This window comes from Poecilia formosa, unplaced genomic scaffold (genome assembly GCF_000485575.1).
Source record: "Poecilia formosa unplaced genomic scaffold, Poecilia_formosa-5.1.2 Scaffold6, whole genome shotgun sequence".
Taxonomy (NCBI): domain Eukaryota; kingdom Metazoa; phylum Chordata; class Actinopteri; order Cyprinodontiformes; family Poeciliidae; genus Poecilia; species Poecilia formosa.
In genome coordinates, this window is record NW_006799945.1 from 4,233,083 (window position 1) to 4,252,302 (window position 19,220).

Below are 19,220 nucleotides of genomic sequence, written 5' to 3' on the forward strand. Positions count from 1 at the left end.
TTGTTGGGAATTGTTAAAAGTCTCAAAAAGATAAATGAACTATGCTTTGAAGGCCTTTTTGTTTTCTTTCTTTCTAACCTTTTTTTGTACCCACTTTATTCTTTAAAAAAAAAAAGAACTGTTCAAGTTCAGGCAATAAGTGGAGACTGTGGCTTAAAACATGAGAAAATGAAAAAACTGTAATGGTTCATCTCCACATTCTCTCAACTTGATGAATTAAAGAATACTACTCTATTTAAAACTTTTAAAAAGGCCCTCAATCTTGGTTTAAGTTATAAAAACCTTATTGTGTCTCCGACATGGTTACAGTTCTTCTTTTGCTGTTCTTGAATTAATCTCAGCTTCCTTGTCATATATTTTTACCAAACAATGTGGATCGTGATTTTTATATTTAGTGCCTGAACGGTGTTTGTTTGTTTTTTGTTTCGATCTCAGTTGTGTGCTCTTTAAATTTGAAGTGCTTTCTGGTTGGGTTCAGCTGCTGGATATGCTGTTCTCACCAATCTAACCATCTCACCCCCTCACCCCACTATTTCATTTTCAATCAGATTGCAGGTGTATCTAAAAAAACATTTCAACATTATTGAAAAATGTCTTTTTTTATTTATTAAATGCAAAAAAAAAAAATTAAAACTCATAGATTCATCAAACACTGAGATATTTTAAGCATTTATTTCTGTTAATTTTCACGTTTTTATCTTACGGCTAATAAAAACAGAAAAATGCTGATTTCTCAGAGATCCTCCCTAGATTCTCTGTGGGATCCAGGCCAGGTCCGTCTGCTGACCAATCGAGGGCAGTGATGGCCTCGATTGGCACCTTCCCATTAAAGCAGGTGTTAAAACGTTTGGCAGTGCGGGCAGGAACAAAATTCTCCTGGAAAATAGACTCTAGATCTCCATTAGGCTCTTCGACTTTGGACTTTAAAAAAAAAAAAAAAAAAAAGGATATGGCTCCTCAAATAATCACTGGAAACGTTACACTGAACTTCAATTTCAAAGTGACATTTAAAGTTTACTTAACTTATTTCCTTTCCTAAAACAGGGCTTTTTAACCGCTGATGGCTTTGGAATGTGAGAGGTGTAGCCTGTTGTGTACCTTCTACTACACTTTTTTTCTTCCACTTAACTTTTTCACTTAGCTTAGTTACTCCACTCAGAAAAGGCCAGATTCTTCATGTGGTCTTCACCGTGATTTTGGAAGCCATCGTTTAACATTTCTATATTTAAATTTCTTTCTTAAAACAATTGATCTTTATGTACTATTTGAAATTACACAGAAACTGAATTTTGTGTTTTACTTTGGCTGTAAGATATCACCGGAATTGATGGAAACACAATGCATCATTGTGTCTTGTCTATGCTTAAATAAACCTTTTTTGTTATTATTTTAATTTGTTAAAAATGCACCTGTATAGTTCTTGAACTGAAACCTGCCTGATGTTATTGCTGCCAGTGGTATAGTGTTTGATTTGTCGTTAGGAAAAAAAACAAACAATCCGGTTCCAAATCCTTAAGTTTGAATAGAAATCCAGTAGAATCTCCTCCACATGAACGAAATAACAGCTTCACTGAACCACAGAAAACTCCGGTGCCTTTCATTTCGCCCCAGCTGCAGCAGATGGCCTCAGTGGTCACTGGGTCCGAGGTTGGCCAGACTTGGTCTAAACAGCAGTCATCACACTGGACAGGGGCTGCCAATTAAAAAAAAAAAGAAAGACTGCAGAAGCATTAAGAACCTACAAACTTTGTTGATGTATAGAAGTGTTAAAAGCACCAGGAGAGTTCCCGTTTTAGTACAAAAAAAGGAAAAAAAAAAAAAAAAACTCCTCAGACATTGTTTTCTTCTGATTGTGATTTCTTCTTTGTCCAATGATATTTTCTGAATGCTGTGACCTGTTTTTTGAGATTCGTTAGGTGCCATTTGACAGTCTGGTGAGTCGTGGCCATCTGTAGCACGCTGCCCGATGCCGGGACAAGCGTCGAGCGGCGGCATTTGGAGAAGCCTTTTAATTCACCAAAATGTGTATATCAAACTAAAAAGAGAAGTTCTATTTATTTGTTTCCTAATTATTTGTTTATTTAGTGAATATTTTATCGGATATGTTGACTTTAGTGCTTTTCGTGATTTCTTTCTCACCCTTTTTGGATAATGTAACAGTACCTGATATAATATATACAAACTTCACGTGACTTTTTTTCCTGTGTTGAGTTTGCTCCATACATGTATATTCTCAAATTGGCAAGCGAACCGACGCGTGTTGTGTATTTTACAGGAAAAAAAAACAAAAAAACGAGGACGATTGGGGGACTTTTATATCTACAAGGACGTTATCATTTAGTGTGTCGTATTGATGATGATAGAAACTATTAAAGACACGTAGTTTTGTTTTCTGAATATTTCAGATCTCAGCTCAGGCTAGCTTCTTAGTGTTGGTTTCCTTAAAAATTTGTGATTTGTCTTTGCAGTAAATAAACGTTTTCTTGTTCACCCGTTGTCCCGCCTCGTAACTAAACGCGTATTGTCTGGTTGGCCCGTTAGTTTTTATTCGTACATATAACCACCAGTCATTCAAACTCCACATATTCAGCTTTTATTATCGTTGTCAAGATGAGCATGAAGTAGTGTTTTCTGGAAGTTTTACAGCGTTCAACTTGTGTTTTTATATATATATATATTGCTCAAAAAAATAAAGGGAACATTTCACTTTAATTTTGTGTGTGGCTCCAAATCCAGGCCTCCATTGGTTAATAAATTTGATTTCCATTGATTTTTGTGTGATTTTGTCAGCACATTCAACTTTGTACAGAACAAAGTATTCAATGAGAATATTTCATTCATTCAGATCTAGGATGTGTTATTTGAGTGTTCCCTTTATTTTTTTGAGCAGTGTGTGTATATATATATACATATACACACACATACATTTATAATGACCAGAATTATAACTGTAAAGGTAGCAAAAGTGTATAAAATACTGCCATATGTGTTGGTTAACAGAGATCTGAATACGTGGTGATCATGAGGAGCAAAACAAACCAGAAAACTAAACTTTTAATGAGCAAAGTAATACTGAAACCACCTCAGTCTGGTCATCTCACAAGAACCTCCAAATGTATATTTGGCATCATTATGGCTTTCACTTCCTCGCAGTTCCTTTAACACTTTTCCAGCTGCTGTTTAGATAAGTCTATTACCCAAGTCTGTCAGTAATTCCAGCCACTTTGATGTTTAACCACTCAAACCACTTTCAGCATAAAAGACTTAATTTTTTTTTTTTTTTTTGGGTCAACAGCAAATTTTTTTCCTTTTCTACAGAACGCAGTAAGAAAAATATCAGCTATGCTAAGAATATATGGATACAGCTGAGTAAACACAAATGAAACTGATAAAGTGCTAATGGACACCTAACCAAAACTTGGTACTTCTGTTGGTTTGTAAATATTTTCAGTACTAATAAGAGGAAAACAAAATAAAAAAATAAAAAAAACAAAAAAAAAAATCAAGGTTCAAAACATTTTGTGGTAACAGTTCTGAATGATTAAAAAAAAAATACAAAAATGGAGCTGAAAGATTCTGAGCTCTAACTGGGATTTCTGTGTGTTTTTTTTAACTATTTAAAAGAATATAAACTTATCACCGAAATCTTTTTTTTTTTCCTTTTAAAGATTACAAGAGAATGAGTAACATACAGTTTTCCATACAGGCCCTGATCTGAGAGGGAGAAAAAGACTTTCTTGTTAGAAAGTCTTTTCAGCCCAACATACCAGCAGTATACTCAAACTACAAATACATTCAGGACAAACAGACGAGAAATTACAGTAAACGGATTATTAAGGATATTTTATGATTGTAGAAACATTTTTTTTATTATTGTTTTGGATAAAGACTTTGCTTTACACAATGTTAACAGAGGGACGACACTTTAATTCGCATGATGCTGGTAAAATGTTTTCAAAAAATACTGTGATGTGCTCAATCAGAAGGCGTCCTGATATTTAGTGATTATAATGCTGACTGTGTGATTTCCAGTTTGGAGTATACCGCCGGCCTTTAGGTCCTTTCTTCAACTACGACCTATACAACATTCATATGATTGCAATCCTCCTTTAGCACTCCAAGTCTACAGATGGAGTGGTCAGTCATGAGTATTTTTTTTAAATGTATTTTTTTTTTTTTACATTTTCTATTGATTCCCCCGCCCCTCTCCCATTTGTATTTTCATTTTTGTACAGTTTGTTGAATGTTACTTCAATCAAGAGGTTGAGGGTCAGCTATGGGCATGGTGTGCAGAACTTCGTCAAGAAGCTGCAGAGCTCGGTGTAGATGGATTTCGATCCAGCAGGGGGTCTCCTTGATGCTTTGCCGCGGGTAGTCGGGCCCCCAGCCTTTCACGAAGCTCATGCGCAGAATGCACAGCCTACGCAGGTCGTCCACGCCGATTCCCGCCGCTGCAGACAAACCTGAGTGGACAGAGCAGACGGCTTCATCACTGTGAGGCAGAACGGCACACAAACTCACTTCTCTGCTTGGAACGAGCTAAGGCTTCGACGTGCATTTTGACAAAGTTAAAAACAGTTTTTGTGTGTGGCATGAGAATGTCAAACAATGTATTTATATAAATTTACTGAAACTGGCATCAGTAAAAACCTTAAGGAGTGAGAATGTTAAAATGGTCAAACAAATGGCTGTTTCTACTCTGAAAAAAATGTCTACCCACTTACAAATTTCATCCATTCCTGCAGTTTTATCAAATAATTCAGATGATCAAAAAGTGTTGATTATTGCTTGTTCACTTTTACACAGCCAAAAGTTTAAGGATTTATATGGGCTAGTGGCTCCATTAATATCCTATATCAGCCCAAATTTTCATATAGGTGCATCTGAAACAAATACTCAGGAAATGTAAGTAAACTTCTTATTTTGGAGACATAAAAAATTAATTTCCATTATTGTGTCATATATCAAATGGAAATACAAACACGAGAAGTTTGGTCTGATTTAACTTCAGACGGTAAGAGACAAAAAAAAAAAATGGTGGATTTGTCTTTTATTCTGTGTATGCAAACTTCTGGTTCCATCTTCATATGGAGCCTTGATGTGCGTTTATGTGTTCTAGATGATTAGATGCTTCAAATTAAGATATCCAAAACTTGTGATAAGTCATAATAACGCTAAACCTTTAAAGCCTAAAACGCCTGCTCCTTTATTCCGTCTGGTTTTTCCCTCTCCTGCGCTATAATTTACTTGGTCGCAGTGCTTTGAGAAAGGCCCTGGTACTACTTAAGGCTCAACCCCCCACAGGTGGGGATAATGACAAGCAATCATAGCAATACACTTGTTGGAGGCCAAGTGCAGCATTAGGAGCACTCACTGATGGCAGGGGCGATGCCTCCCACTGAGCCCGGCCCCGGGATGTTCCCAGCCACGGCTGCCGCCTGTGCTGCAGCTGCTGCCTGCGCCGTCGCCGCCTGCTGCTGCATCTGCCTGTGGCACTGGCGCAGGTCGAACACCTGTCAACATTCAAAGACGCAACATCTGTCTGAGCAAAGCGGTTCTCGATTAAACAGGGAGGAAAAGATGAACCTGCAACAGGAAAAGTCAAACTCTAAGCTGTAATTTTTCTACATTCATAATCTATTAGGATTTAAATGCATTGATGAAGGTCCATCCTTTTCAAGAAATACATTTCTAGTTGATGCTAAACTCAAGGTTGGGCAAAATAAAGCTGAGGCTTCATAGCGGAAANGCGGTTCTCGATTAAACAGGGAGGAAAAGATGAACCTGCAGCAGGAAAAGTCAAACTCTAAGCTGTAATTTTTCTACATTCATAATCAATTAGGACTTAAATGCATTGATTAGGCCTGTCACGATAACAAATTTTGCTGAGCGATTGTCTAAAAAAATTATTGCGATAAACGATAATATTGTTTCAAGACCTTTTGACACTGATTTAATGAAAATGACATAATATTGTATGCGATTTCCTGCCATATATGGATGCACTTTATTTTCAAAATAACACTGGAACTGATAAACAACCAAAAACAAACAAATTGATTCTCAATCTCCATTAACAAAAAACATACTTGAATAAAAACAACATAAAGCCAAAGTAGAACTAAATACTGCATTCAACCAAAAGAGTGCAGATTATGAAGTCTGTATACTATATTGGCCTTCAGTAATCACTAGATTCACTAGATTTAAATAGAGAAGATGGGCACATCCGACCACCTAATGCAGTAGTTCACACTACACGACTTGTTGCCCCTATTTTCCCCTTACAACAGTCTTAGAACGTTGGGTGTTCCAAGATGGTCACTGGTGATTTCGTAACCGACCATCCTGCAGTGTGTGGTGGATTACGGTGGATCATCGTGGCCGCTCTGATCTAAATCAGGGGTTTTCCCCGACTGGGAGCTTAACCTGAATGTGACAGGTAGCCAATCAGAAAGCCGGATTCTCCTCCTGCTTTATGAGGGGAAATAACGAGGGGAATCCCAAATAGCTGAAGTCCACATGTGGAAACAACATTAATGCTTCTTCAACATTTCGTACAAAGAATATAGAAATGACAAGGGGAGGAGTTGAAGCCAAATTCCTACCGCAGTTGATAAAACCGGTAAGTTTTCAGCTGTTCTTCGTTAAAGTGACATAAATAGGTTATCATTAAGTCAGGACTTTACGCTGACTCTAGCCACATGCATCACAGGTAGATTCTAATAAAGCAATGATTAATGTCTGATTTTAAAATTAGTTAACTGGACTTGTAGCCATTATTTTGTGCCCATGTGGCTGGACACCACACGGCACGATGAACCCGATTGAACCGTTATACCTAGGATTTCTGTCAGGTTTTGAAAATGGGCCGACAGTCCGCCAAAAACTCGTGTCGTGTGCACTGGACATTATACTAAGGAAATGAGGAAGGGAGGGTCAGTGGAGAGCTTTTTTGACCCTTTTTTCATTCAGTGTCATCAATAGAAAGAAAAAAAGGCGGGAAGAGACGAAAAGCCGATAATTAAAATGAGGTCGATAGGTTTAATTTATCGTTCGATTAATTGATTGATCGTTTATCGCGACAGGCCTAGCATTGATGAAGGTCCATCCTTTTCAAGAAATACATTTCTAGTTGATGCTAAACTCAAGGTTGGGCAAAATAAAGCTGAGGCTTCATAGAAGAAAGAGAAGGCGCTCCGCTCTCACCTTGATGTAAGCACTGGGGTAGATTTTATGAACGGCGTCGCCCGGGGCGCGCCCGGCTTCTCGGTCCAGATAGTAGCTCTGAACGAACACTGCGTGATCGCTCAAACAGCGCACCCACACGTCGCCTTCACCTTTGCATTCCAGCTGCACACCTTTGCCGATGTGGAGCCTAAAGATACAAAGAAATTAACATCTTAGCCGCCGCGCGAAATTACTGCTTTAACAAACCACATCAAAAATAATATTTGCTCTTGCCTTGCTCTCTCAATGTTCTCTGTCCTGTGGACATTGCTCAGCTGGCCCAGGCAGAAGCGATCCCCTCCCGACGGATCCACGTAACCGTCCACGGTGACTATCGGGCATGTGGACGGCACCTTGAACGTCTCGCCAACCTGGACGTCCATCTCGAAGTACGCAATGGAGCACCAGTATTCTGGAGCTGCAACGAAAGACATCTTAACGTCAGCTGCTTTTGCACTTCTGGCATTTCCATTGCCTCCAACTTTATACTCACCTGGGTGGTTGGATATAGGGGGTTGGAATGCAATTTCATTGGTAACAGGCCCTGGGGAACATAAATTAGGAACAACAATCCATCAGTAACAAACCTGATTCTAAATACACAAATGGTTCTGCTTCATCTACAGCAAAAATAATAATGAAAAAAAAAATCATGAATCTAAAACCCATTAAAAATACCAACTGAAAGTATGCAGTTAATTAATAAAATGTTAATAATCAAATTAAATGCAGTAATGTTGAGCCCCTACGTGAAAGCTTCTAGTCAAACACATTCATGTCTGTCTGAAATAACATCAAGACACAACTGACCTACAGCTTATCTAATCAACCCAGATTGTAACTTAAATTACATTTTTGCTTTAAAAGGGGAAGCAGATGATAGTAGCAGTCGTCTAATCTGACTAAAAACATTTCGCAAAGCTTGTTCTGCATTATCTGAAAGATCATCTTACTGCAGTCTCCGCACTGCTTTAACTGCTGCTACACTTTCAAGTCATTTACATCGCATCTGATTTTAATGCATTTGTTGCATGAAGAGCGTTCAGTTCATACTTATGTCTTAAAACTGCAGCAGAATTAAAGATTTCTTTTTTTGTCCATCTTTTTCCCCATCCACTCACAGTAATGGCCCGTGTGAGGCATCGGGGGGTGATGCTGTAGATGCCCATTCTGGTGTGGTGGCACCGCTGGGGGGAAGCTGCTGTTTCTGCTCCAGTTCGGAGTGGGATCTGTAAGCACATAAAATAAGACACTAGTGTTGGCAAGTAACTTGCATAGAGATGCAAACAGAACACTCGAATCGAGCGAACCCAGAGAAAACGCGTAATTTTAAAATGGAGACGTTTGTATTCTTTTTGCTTTCGTCAACATCTTTAATGCAGCAGTCAGTGTGATGTTAGCTTAGAAAATCAGGAATAAAAAAAGAAACACCTGATATTTACACACACTATAAAAATACACTCAGTCTCTAACATTCCTATTTTCAAGCAATAAAATCTCAGTTTACATAAAGACAACCTTTAAATAATTACTTTCAAAATGTCTTAAAAAAAGTGGAAATCCCCAGGTGAAAATGTCATACCTGTGTAAGCTTCTGATTGGCTAATTCACAACATTTGGAAATGAGCCACACTTCAAACACAAAGCTTTTTTGTGCAACCTGGAAAAAAGTTTCAGGTCTGTCTATCCAAACAAGTTAAACACCATGGGACTGTCCAGCATTCATCAAGTTCAGGAAGGAGACGGGCATAATTTAAATATATGAGCATTTTAATGCATCAATAAAAGAAAAGAAAAAAAAACGCTGGTTGAAGCTGGTTAGACAGAAACATCCACGGTGAATTGTGGATGTACGTGACGACTATTGTTAAAACTGGAGGGAAAAGAGAGACACCAACTGAAGAACGGAGGTTAAAGCGTCGCTTTGCTGCAAGATGGACTGAACTACCACAGGAAAAAACTGATGGCATCATAAAGAGAGGACATCATGTGGAAATACTGAAGCAGCATTTCAGCCAGGAAGTTAAGTTTGGGCATCAATGCGTCTTCCAAATGGACAGCGACCTTAAGTGCATCATGAAATTAATTCCAAAGCGGCTCAAGGTGAACAAAATCAGGGATATAGAGAGACGTTACAAAGTAATCCGAACCACTTTGAAATTTCACTTGTTTTTTTGTTTTTTTCTTCAAAGTGGGATCACGGTCACTGCTAAAAGTAACATACTACCTACTCATTACTACTTCATACAGCCCCACTTTAAAAAGAAAAAATAAAAAAATACACCGAAAACTTTGTTGTCTCAGTGCTTTAGATTCCTACCAAAACATTTGCAGTTTCCCATAGTGACACAGAGTAAGTACATTCCAGATCTATTTATTTATATATTTGTATAAAATTTTTACCATCTCAAGATTTAAAATATTGTGCTTTTACACTCATCTCTGTTGTAATTTACTTAGATTTCGGAAAAGGACCTCAAGATCGTGCGCTTGTTGATTTGCAATAAACTGATAAATATAAAGTTGTTTTTTTTTAACCGACTATCATCTAAAATCTCAAGTCTGTGTCATTTCTCACTTGAAGGTCCAGCACTAATGGTGGAGAAAGCAGAAGAGGAAGCTGAAGTGCTGCCCTCCGATGGGGGCAGTAGGGGGTTGTTGCTGAACGTATCCGGGGGGACGGGCCTCGATGGAGGGTGCTGGATTGTCTGCAGGTGGCTTTCAGAGCTGGAGTGCGACTGCTGGTTTTCATAATCAAACTCGTCTTTCACTATAAGAGGACCTGGCAGAAAATGACAGACATGATTAAGACTGATGAACGTTTACAATGTCGCTGACGAGGAAAAGGAAAGCTTTGTACCTGAATTTGAAAGGGTCAATGTTGATAAGTCTGCAAACACATTAATAAAAAAAAACAAAAACAAAAAAACATGTGAATCAGTTTAAAATTACTCATTTTAAATTTAATTCTTACTTACAAGCATACAATATCTGTTCTGACACATGTTAATCCATGTAAAAATACACTGTAATCTCTTAGTGCACCATTCTAAATTTATTGGCAAGTTGAATAGCAACTACATGACCAAAATTGATGAACATGTGATCCGAACTTACCAATTCCCGGAGAAACAACCCTCTCGTAGTGGTACGGGTTGACACAGACGCTGTCGCATTTCAGGTCAAATGCATACTGGCAGTACTTCACGTGTTTTAACTCATTCTTGTGGAGGTCCGGCCATCGCCACAGTCTGGCATAGACGACATGCGGGAAACCTTTACGCCCTGCAACCTGCAGAACACAGAGGAGTTTCAAATATGATGTAAACGAACAGCATCGAGTGACGCCTGCGAAGGAGGCACTATAATTTACCTGTAGGCGTCCGTCCAGAGTTCGCTGTATGGTTACGCACTTGCTAGGATGAGCCCCGTTTGTGGTGATGGCAGTAATTAGAGAATCCAGCTCATCCTTCTTCTCCTTCAGCTTCTTGACAAGGCTCTCAATGGCCCGCTTTGCAAAGCTTTCACTTTCCCCTCCCTGCCGGTGGCACATGAGGCTGTGCACGATGCTCAGGCAAGCGTCGTTGCTTGTAGGAGTGTTTGTGATGGACATCTTGCTTTGTAGTTTTCAGGACTGGGTGGGCTTTCCAGCTGTGTCCTTTATGCGTTTCTGTTGTTGTTGTTGTGACAACGAGAAATTATTCCTCTAACCAAAGCAGCCCACGTTTAGCCACCTATAACAAGGAAAAAAAACAAGAGAGCAAAATTTTATGACCTCAAACCAAAATTTTAAAGCAAAATATTTTTTTGAAAAATTAACATGCTCAACACATCAGCAATTTACGTGTTTTTTTATGTTTATTTTTTTTTTAACTTATATTAAGATAATAGTGACAAAGAAGTTACACTTATCTTTAAAACAATTAACTACATTTAAATATAAAAGTAAATCTCCATTTTTTTTTTTTTTTACTGAATGGAGTAGAACTGCGTGTACAACACAATGATAGTTTCCAGTTTCCAGCCACTAAATGTAATATGTACAGGAATTATTTTAGGATAGAGTCATATTGTTGTTTTTCTTACATGGCATGCATCTAATATTATCTCACTTATTCACATGTTTACATTAATTCAATGTAAGTGTAAAGGAATATGGTCCTGATTTCTCAGAACCTCAAGCTACATCTTTATGAGGCCTAAATTATTCTAAGTACCTACAAAAAATAATCTAAGGTTCGAAAAGGACTAAAATGGGAACAAAATAAAAACACCTTAAGATATTGTGTCAAAAATGGTTGAATAAAATCTATAGCACAGAACATTTTAAGCTTAAATTTATTCTTTTTAAAGGCTAGTAACTTAAAAGCTACCACATGTGTTTAATTAGGAAAACGTTGTACATAATCCTGGAATAAAAGAGTTAGCTCTTTTCAGAGAACATGGACATACCAGGGCTGTACAGCAAATACAAGCTCTCTGTTAACGTATAAATAAATAATTATTAAACACAAAAGCTAAACTTAGTAAAATGTTATGTAAATTAAAAGTGGCAACCCCCGTACCACCACTGTAGTCATACGGCGATCCTCACTGGTTCACAGAAATGAACACTTTACCTGAACCAGCTGACAAATTAACAGATGTATGAAATGATTAAAGTTACTAGCAGAAATTCAGCAATTATGATTTTAAACAAACAGTATTAAGAATACTTTGCTAGTGCTACCCAAGGTGGCTAATCTAAGACACCCAATAACGTAAAGTAAGGGGGAAAAAATAAAGCTTACTTCGAGTTTGCCTTGAATTATCCTGCTGTACCGGTATAATTTATGATTATATGTTCGGATAAACGCACACTTTTACAAAATAAGCCACAGCAACACAATACGGGGTTACCTAGCATAGCTAAGCTAAGTAGCTCTGTTAGCGACGGCTGCTATTTAGCCAACAAATAAAACAATATATTCAATAAATGGAAGCAGTCGAAAACGAATCTGTTTACTTACAGTAATTCTCAGAAAAGCAGCGTAGATCCACTCGTAGAAGATGGAGTCAACGAAGCTTTCGCTTCCTAAAACCTGACTGGCTATCTTACGTTTTGGTTATTGTTGCTAGCTTGCTAACAGACCAACTTGACGCTGACGAACCTTTCTTTCTGTTGTTCCCGAAATCCAGCATCTCACGAAGTCGGACGACCACTAACTAGTCTTCTCCGCACACGTTCACCTAATCAACCTACAACACTTCATTGAAATGCAACCAGGATTTTTATGCCAACCGAATACAGATGAATGCCTTATTGGCCACGAAAATAAACAAAATCTCTCCTCCACCCACCACGCTCTGACTGAGCCGTGACAGGCGTGGCGCTGCGGTGCAGCTCGCTTCGCTATACGTTATGAATGCTACTACACAGGTAGGGTAATCACGCTGAGTTTATGTTAATTATATTTCTATTATAGAACAAAATAACGTTTTATGAAATTCACAATAAATCACAGATCTGTGATTGTCAGAAAATCTGCTCTTTAATTGTTTTGATCATACTGCGCATGTGCGGATATGTGGGATTCAGAAATACCGCTCTGAACATTTTCTATTGTCCTCCATGTTTATATAGCACTAATTTTCACTACGGATTCATTATGTAAACATTGTTCTTCTACAGTATGAAAAGATGACAGTACCTTATGAACCTGTGCAGAGCCATGTTACCAAAGTTAAAATCCTCTCTCAACTATTAAAACTTGGTTAAATGCTACCCTTGTAAAATGCTGTATGACATAAAATAACAAATAGTTACACAACGAACTGACTTGGTTCTTTATATAATCAACTATTTTTAATTCACACAGGGTTATGAATCAGTCTACACACACCCTTAATATTAGTAAATGTCTCCCAGGGAAACCACAAGCTTTTAGATGGCAACAACATCTCAGCATTTTCTTTTTAATATGTAATCACTCCCCTTTGAACTGGTAGAGTTTATTTAAAGTATACAGCCATCAAACTAGCTCAAAGACTTAGCTAAATAAGGAATTGTAAACTCCCTATTTAGGAGTTTATTGTAAGAAAACCTAAAATATATTTTTAAAAAGTATTGCTTTATTATTTCCACAAAGATGTTTATGCTTTTCTTCAGTTGTATCCACTCTATTTATTTATTAGGTACACTTAGGTAGTACCGGGTTGGACCTGGTCTTTAGTGATCTTGTGTAAATTGTAGCCTCAGTTCTCTGTTTTAGGTGAAAGGAGTGGCATCCTGTGTGGCTTCCTGCAGCAGTAACCCATCTGCTTCAGGGTTCTATGTTTGCCTTTCTATCATCTCAAACTAGTCTCCATGTTCTTCTTTAACCTTTCACATCAAAGAGGTTTTTATTTTTTATTTTTAAAGCTCATTTGTTATTTTCTCTTTTTCAGGCTGTTCTCTCTCATACCAATCACACAAATGGGAGTGAAAACCACAGAAGACCAGTAGTTTGATACTTTCAGTACCAACAACCATGCTGTGTTCAAAGTAACTTAAATTTGATCCCTTTTCTTTCCCATTCGGATGCTAAATTTCAACTTCACCACGTCCAGATGCCTTTGTGCATTGAGTGGCTGCCATCTGATTAGCTTATTCACTATTTTTGGTTTGACAATTGAGTAGCTTTACCTAAAAAGCTTCATACAGGTGAGCGTGGACTCGGTGCTGTTAGTTGCAGATCAGCCTGTTCGCTGCCTGGATTTCTGCCCTGCATATTTTGCTGCTATTAATCCATATGCTGAGTGAAGATCCTCCACACTGGACAGACCTTGAGGGTTGTTCCTGCTACCTACTTCCAACTGTTAACAGCAAAAGCTAGGTGATGATGTGGAGCGAATATTTCTTTTTCCATTTGTACCGTTGCCGTGGCTTTGTTAAGAGTATAAGCATGCCATTGTCAGAAAAGGAAAATGGGAGGGTTCTGAGTCCAGCGAGCAACCTGATGTCATGATTGTCAATAGGACATGTTGGTCCGGGAGACCAGGAATCTGACACCACCTTCTCACAAATACTGCCACTTCGAGTGGCGTCTCACCCTGAGTGATGGCCTACAAGACTCCAGGCTCTGACACCTCTTTATCAATATGGCATGGAAGCGGACCGAGAGTGGCCCGCCAGGCATGTGGCTGTGGAAGGATGGGGATTAAGGTTGTTAGATGGAAGCGATGCGATAACCTGACATTGGCATGGTGTGCACGAAACAGGAAACTGAATATGTTTGTTTTTCATATATCTTATTTTAGTAAGCACAATGCTATTCACACCAGTGTGTGACACAAAACCGGGATGTGAATTGTTTCTACAAAGAAAGATTTCATAGAAGCTGAAAGTCACATTGGATAGGCCAAATAATTACTTTTTCTTTTTTCTTTTGTTTTTGAAAAGATGCCCTGCGGGGTTCCACGACACTTTGAAAAGCCTTCTGTGATCCAAAATAAGAAAAACATGTTTCCTACAAGTTTGGCAAGCATCTCGGAGAAAGAATATTACATTTGTCTACTTATCTCAGATGTTCCAAGATTCCCCTGGACAACCTCATAATTTACAGTTTTGTAGTAAATGCATAATTTTCTTAAGCATCTTGGCAGGCTGGCGTTTTTCATGTTTTTCATTTTCTTTTCATCGCTTGACTTTTTCTGGTGTGTATTACAATAAAAGTTCTTCTCTTTTACAAGTCAGATTTCACCTCTCTTGCAGGAGATGAAATCAGAGTTGTACTACTTTTGACCTTATTCGCTATAAAAATGACAAAACGTTCTTTTTTTACCTACAATTGCTGATCTGAAATTATAACACCCAAAAATCCAAACCTGCTTGTTTCCCACTTTTATTCATTATGCAGTGCCTTACAAAATGATCCATACCTGTTAAACTTATTCATATTTTGTCACTCTAGAGCCAGAATAATTATTGAATTTTATTGGGATTTTTATTTTCCAGTCCTATGTAAAGTAACACACAATTGTAAAGTAGAAATTTTGTTTAAAAAAGTTTCAAAACTGAATCAGATGTGTATTCTGAGTCAATACTTTACAGAACCCTTTGGCACTGTAAATAGTCTTTTTGGGTATATCTCCAAAACGTTTGCACATTTTGGCTAAAATATTTACAGATTTTTCTTTTTAAAGTAATAATGGCAATGCACAATTAATAGCTGTCCATCTGACATTAAAACTAGAGTAATCATAGGTCCTTTGGCTAAAAATCCCAATGTACTGCATACACTGAAATTCATAGCTACAATGTGACAAAATGAGAAAAAGTACAATGGTTTTGAAATATTCTGAAAGGCATTTTAATACTGTATAAACATGGCAATCCATTGCAATATATAACGATAAACTGAAGTGCTTTCAAAACACGATGAAAGGCAAAAATGCATATGGAGCTGTGGTAGGCTAACATGAAACACTTTGTTGCATCAGTTCAAAGTATTTCTGTTCTAAATTAACAAAACACTCAGGGGTTTGCCTTTATACAGCTGTAACTTTCCATCAAGTTTTCATCCCGGATTTACAATTAGTCCACTGTATGAAATCTCTGATTCTCTGGAAACAAGCACACGAGCATGATAAAGTAGATTGATAGATTTAGATCTTCAACTAAAAGTCTGTTTTTCTCTGTGACGTTATCTGCAGCCGCATTCTGCCACCACCATCCCCTCATACTTGTGGTTGAAGGTAACCACTCCGTTATCGTGATAAAGGAGGGAGATTGGCTCCAGCTTTGTGGGAACGCAGCAGGCAGCAGATGCTCGTTCGGGGCGCCTGAGGCTCAGCCGAGTCTGCACTATGGCATGCTTGGTGGGAGAAACCTCTGAGGTCATGGGTGGGCTGCACACGCCGTTGCACTTGTACGCTTCATACCCCAAAGGCTGGATAATCCACGAGTCCCAGCCGATGTCTTTAAAATCCACGTAAAGGGGCGACCGCCTGCATGACTCGGTGTTGGCACTGCGGCGGATTCGAGGAGGCGTGTCGTAGATAAGATTGGACCGCACCTCCAGGGCAGACTGGTCGTCCAGCTCATCCTGTTCCGGGTGGTCAGCGTTGGGATTTGCAGGGTCATGAAAAGATTTCTGGCTCGTTATCACGTTATCAGGAAGGTCATTCTCATGCTTAATCATCTGACTCAGCTCTCGTCTGTCTTCTTTGTGATCTCTGCTCTGGTCATCTGAGAACACAATTATCACTGGATTGTGTTGCCCCTCCACTCTCCTGTCAATATCAACCTGTGACACACTTTTGCCACTTCCTGTTGCTTCTCTCGTGGCCCTTTCCTCGTCTGCCCCCAGGTTCTCAATGTGAACCTCCAGCCTATGAGTTGTGCCCCCTGACTTCTGCCAAAGTGTCACCACATGAGTGAGGTCAAATGACACCCAGCTATTATCTTTGGCATGGATATGCTTTGTCACCAGTTCCTCCAAATCCTTCATCGCCTCCACCTCCTCTTTATCCCTCTCTCTCCCTTCTTTCCCCACCTCTTTTGTCCAAACAACACCATCATGTACCTTGTAGATTGTCACCTTGCATCTGAAGCCGGCATGTGGTCTTTGGGCCTTCCGCACAAGCATGAAGAGTCGAAGCTCAGTCAATGTAATTTGCTCGTAGTGTGGCATGGAGATATTGAATAGGAGGGGATGTATCCATACACCAGTGGCTCTTATACTTCGGGGGGAAGAATCTGAAATCAAAATACCACAAGAAGTATCTCAATGTTGTCTGTATGGGCTTACCAAGTAAGCTAGCATTAATTTGTTGAATTTTCACAAAAAGATGGTTTTGTTGGACACGCTACATGCAATACTTAGAGCATCTTTCTTTGATTTTGGTAACTCAGACTGTTCCATCATATCCAAGACACAATCTCAAACATGGTCTTATTTTATCTAATTTATCTAAATACCTCTAGATCAATTTGTTTAAAGAAGTTTGTACCTTCATTCTTGAAACTGCGCACAATGTCGGCAGACGGCATTGCAGTGCGGTCATTGGCAAATCGATTGTAGAGCTCCAGCATGTACTCTGGAAGTGGCTCTTTCTGGGCTGTAGGAGTCCAAGGCTGGGACCTTAGCCTGGTGAGATTCAGTGTTGACAGAAACTGGCTCAAAAAGTCCTGTGCACTGTGGAGAGGACTGTTGATCACATCCATGCCGACGGATGTCCTGTGGTAAGTCTCTGCAGACTTGATTGGACTGCTGCGGCTCAAGCCAGTTAACGCTGCAATCACAATATTTAGGAACCCAAGGTTTGAGAAAACCAAAGTGGTCATTCTTGAGCAGCTGAAAGGTTTAAATCCAAAGACAGACAAGCATTTGATGAGAAAATGTGGATCTCTTGGAGACTTTCCTTCATTAAAGTACAGCAGGTTGCTGAAAACAGCTGTGCACCGGTTTATCTTGAAGTTTGGTCGTGAGGGCAGGGCAGGGCTGCTCTGCTGACATGTTTGGAGATGTCGCTAAGGCCCTGCTCTGCCCTCCTCTTTCTCACCACACCAGGGACTTATGACCATCCATACACTCATTTGATTCTAACCCCAACTTACAGGGACTTTTGATTAGAATCACTGAGCTGACTTTCAATTCAAACTACGAGCGACCCTAAAACTGCAAATCCTCTGCTTGGATTTAATTAAGAATTTAATTTGGTCTACAAACCATGACACAGTCTCTTATAAACAAACTCGTAAAGCTCGTAGAGTTTTGTTGTTTCTCTGTATTTTCCTCCACAGTGCATTTTGGAAGAAATCTACAACCACATTTGCAAGCACATTTAGATCCCCATAAATTCTAATTTATCCTGCTGCTAATAAAAACTTGAACCCAAATGCGTTGATTTAAGCCTTTAGGCTTGAACATGTACATCTAAGCAAAATGGAACCACAGAAGCATAATGCTACTGTTACCATGCTTTATGTTTGGCACTGAGTTATAAACTTGAAATCCTTACCATGACTTCCCCAAACATTCTCCTGGTTATTAAATACATAAACCTTTTCAGCATAATTAATGCCTTGTGAATGGGAAAAGAAAGAGCAGATTTTGGAGATGGGACTTTTTTTCTTCAGCACCAGGATTTGGGTCCAAAAAAGCAGAACTAGAAAAGCAGCAGTAGTATCGCTGAGGGTGTTTGGTGTTTATTCCAAATGAGATGGTTTCATGGAAATAAATGGGGAACTATTCATAACCGTGGTATCAGGTTTTCGCTGCGATTTTTATAATGTTTTTTGTTGGGGTTTTTTTTATCGCAACATACTTAATAACACAACAGGGGGAAAAAAATCATTTACTCAAAAATGTCGATGAGAGGGCAATAAAACACAACTAAACTGGTAGAAGAACATTAACTGGTCTTGCAATGCAATCAAAGAAGCAACCTCAAGAATAAAATTTCCACTGCAAATGTTTTGGGTAGAGTGTCCCTTTATGCTGCGATGGTAAGAGTAAACAGGAAATCTCACAAAGGGGTGATTCATAAACACACAGTAAAGAGGCTGAGATGGGGGGGTGTTAGAGAATGAGAAAAGGTTAAAAAAAAAAAGGTGAGATTAAACATAAAATTCTTTGGCTGATGATCTGCTTGGTGTATCATCCTGAGTTCAAATGTAAAAAAATAATAATAATGGTAATGTAATTATTAGATGTTAAATGTTTTCCTTGTGAACAGAGCAAGCAATAAAGGCAAGACATGATATGTTTAAGGGGATCCTCCTCATTCACAGTTCAAAATGGATCAAGCAGATGCTTAGAGCCAGTTTCTAAATGTGACTGATGTGTGTCTAACTTCTGGAAAAAAAACTTACTCTATAAAACACTTGTATTAAATTGTTTTGGTAACACTTTATTTGAAGGGGGTGAATAAGACTGTCATGACACTGTCATAAACATGACATAACACCTGTCATGAACATGAATAAGCACTTTTAATACAAAGTTGAAATTATTCAAAATGTCTTT

At 38.7% G+C, this 19,220-nt stretch overlaps 2 protein-coding genes across 3 annotated transcripts; both read right to left on the minus strand.

Annotated features, from left to right (window-relative positions):
• Positions 1–3,612: 3,612 nt before the first annotated feature.
• On the minus strand, positions 3,613–12,583 carry smad4a (SMAD family member 4a). 2 transcript variants are annotated; one of them, XM_007568574.2, is made up of 11 exons: positions 12,240–12,582; positions 10,604–10,964; positions 10,348–10,522; positions 10,091–10,120; positions 9,809–10,012; positions 8,352–8,459; positions 7,724–7,774; positions 7,465–7,648; positions 7,210–7,378; positions 5,375–5,513; positions 3,613–4,463 (listed from the first exon to the last, which is right to left on the minus strand). In XM_007568574.2, exons 2-11 carry the CDS (start codon positions 10,841–10,843, stop codon positions 4,252–4,254), a joined length of 1,512 nt encoding a protein of 503 aa, XP_007568636.1. In that variant the 5' UTR covers positions 10,844–10,964; positions 12,240–12,582; the 3' UTR covers positions 3,613–4,251. The 2 variants fall into 2 exon arrangements, with proteins under 2 accessions (XP_007568636.1, XP_007568643.1); XM_007568581.2 differs by lacking the exon at positions 10,091–10,120 and having other exon boundaries at positions 12,240–12,583.
• A 2,669-nt stretch (positions 12,584–15,252) lies between these two features.
• Positions 15,253–18,523, minus strand: LOC103149423 (bone morphogenetic protein 10-like). The gene is made up of 2 exons (XM_007568593.2): positions 17,203–18,523; positions 15,253–16,948 (listed from the first exon to the last, which is right to left on the minus strand). The coding sequence occupies exons 1-2, from the start codon at positions 17,534–17,536 to the stop codon at positions 15,894–15,896; spliced, it is 1,389 nt and encodes a 462-aa protein (XP_007568655.1). The 5' UTR covers positions 17,537–18,523; the 3' UTR covers positions 15,253–15,893.
• Between the last annotated feature and the right edge of the window lie 697 nt (positions 18,524–19,220).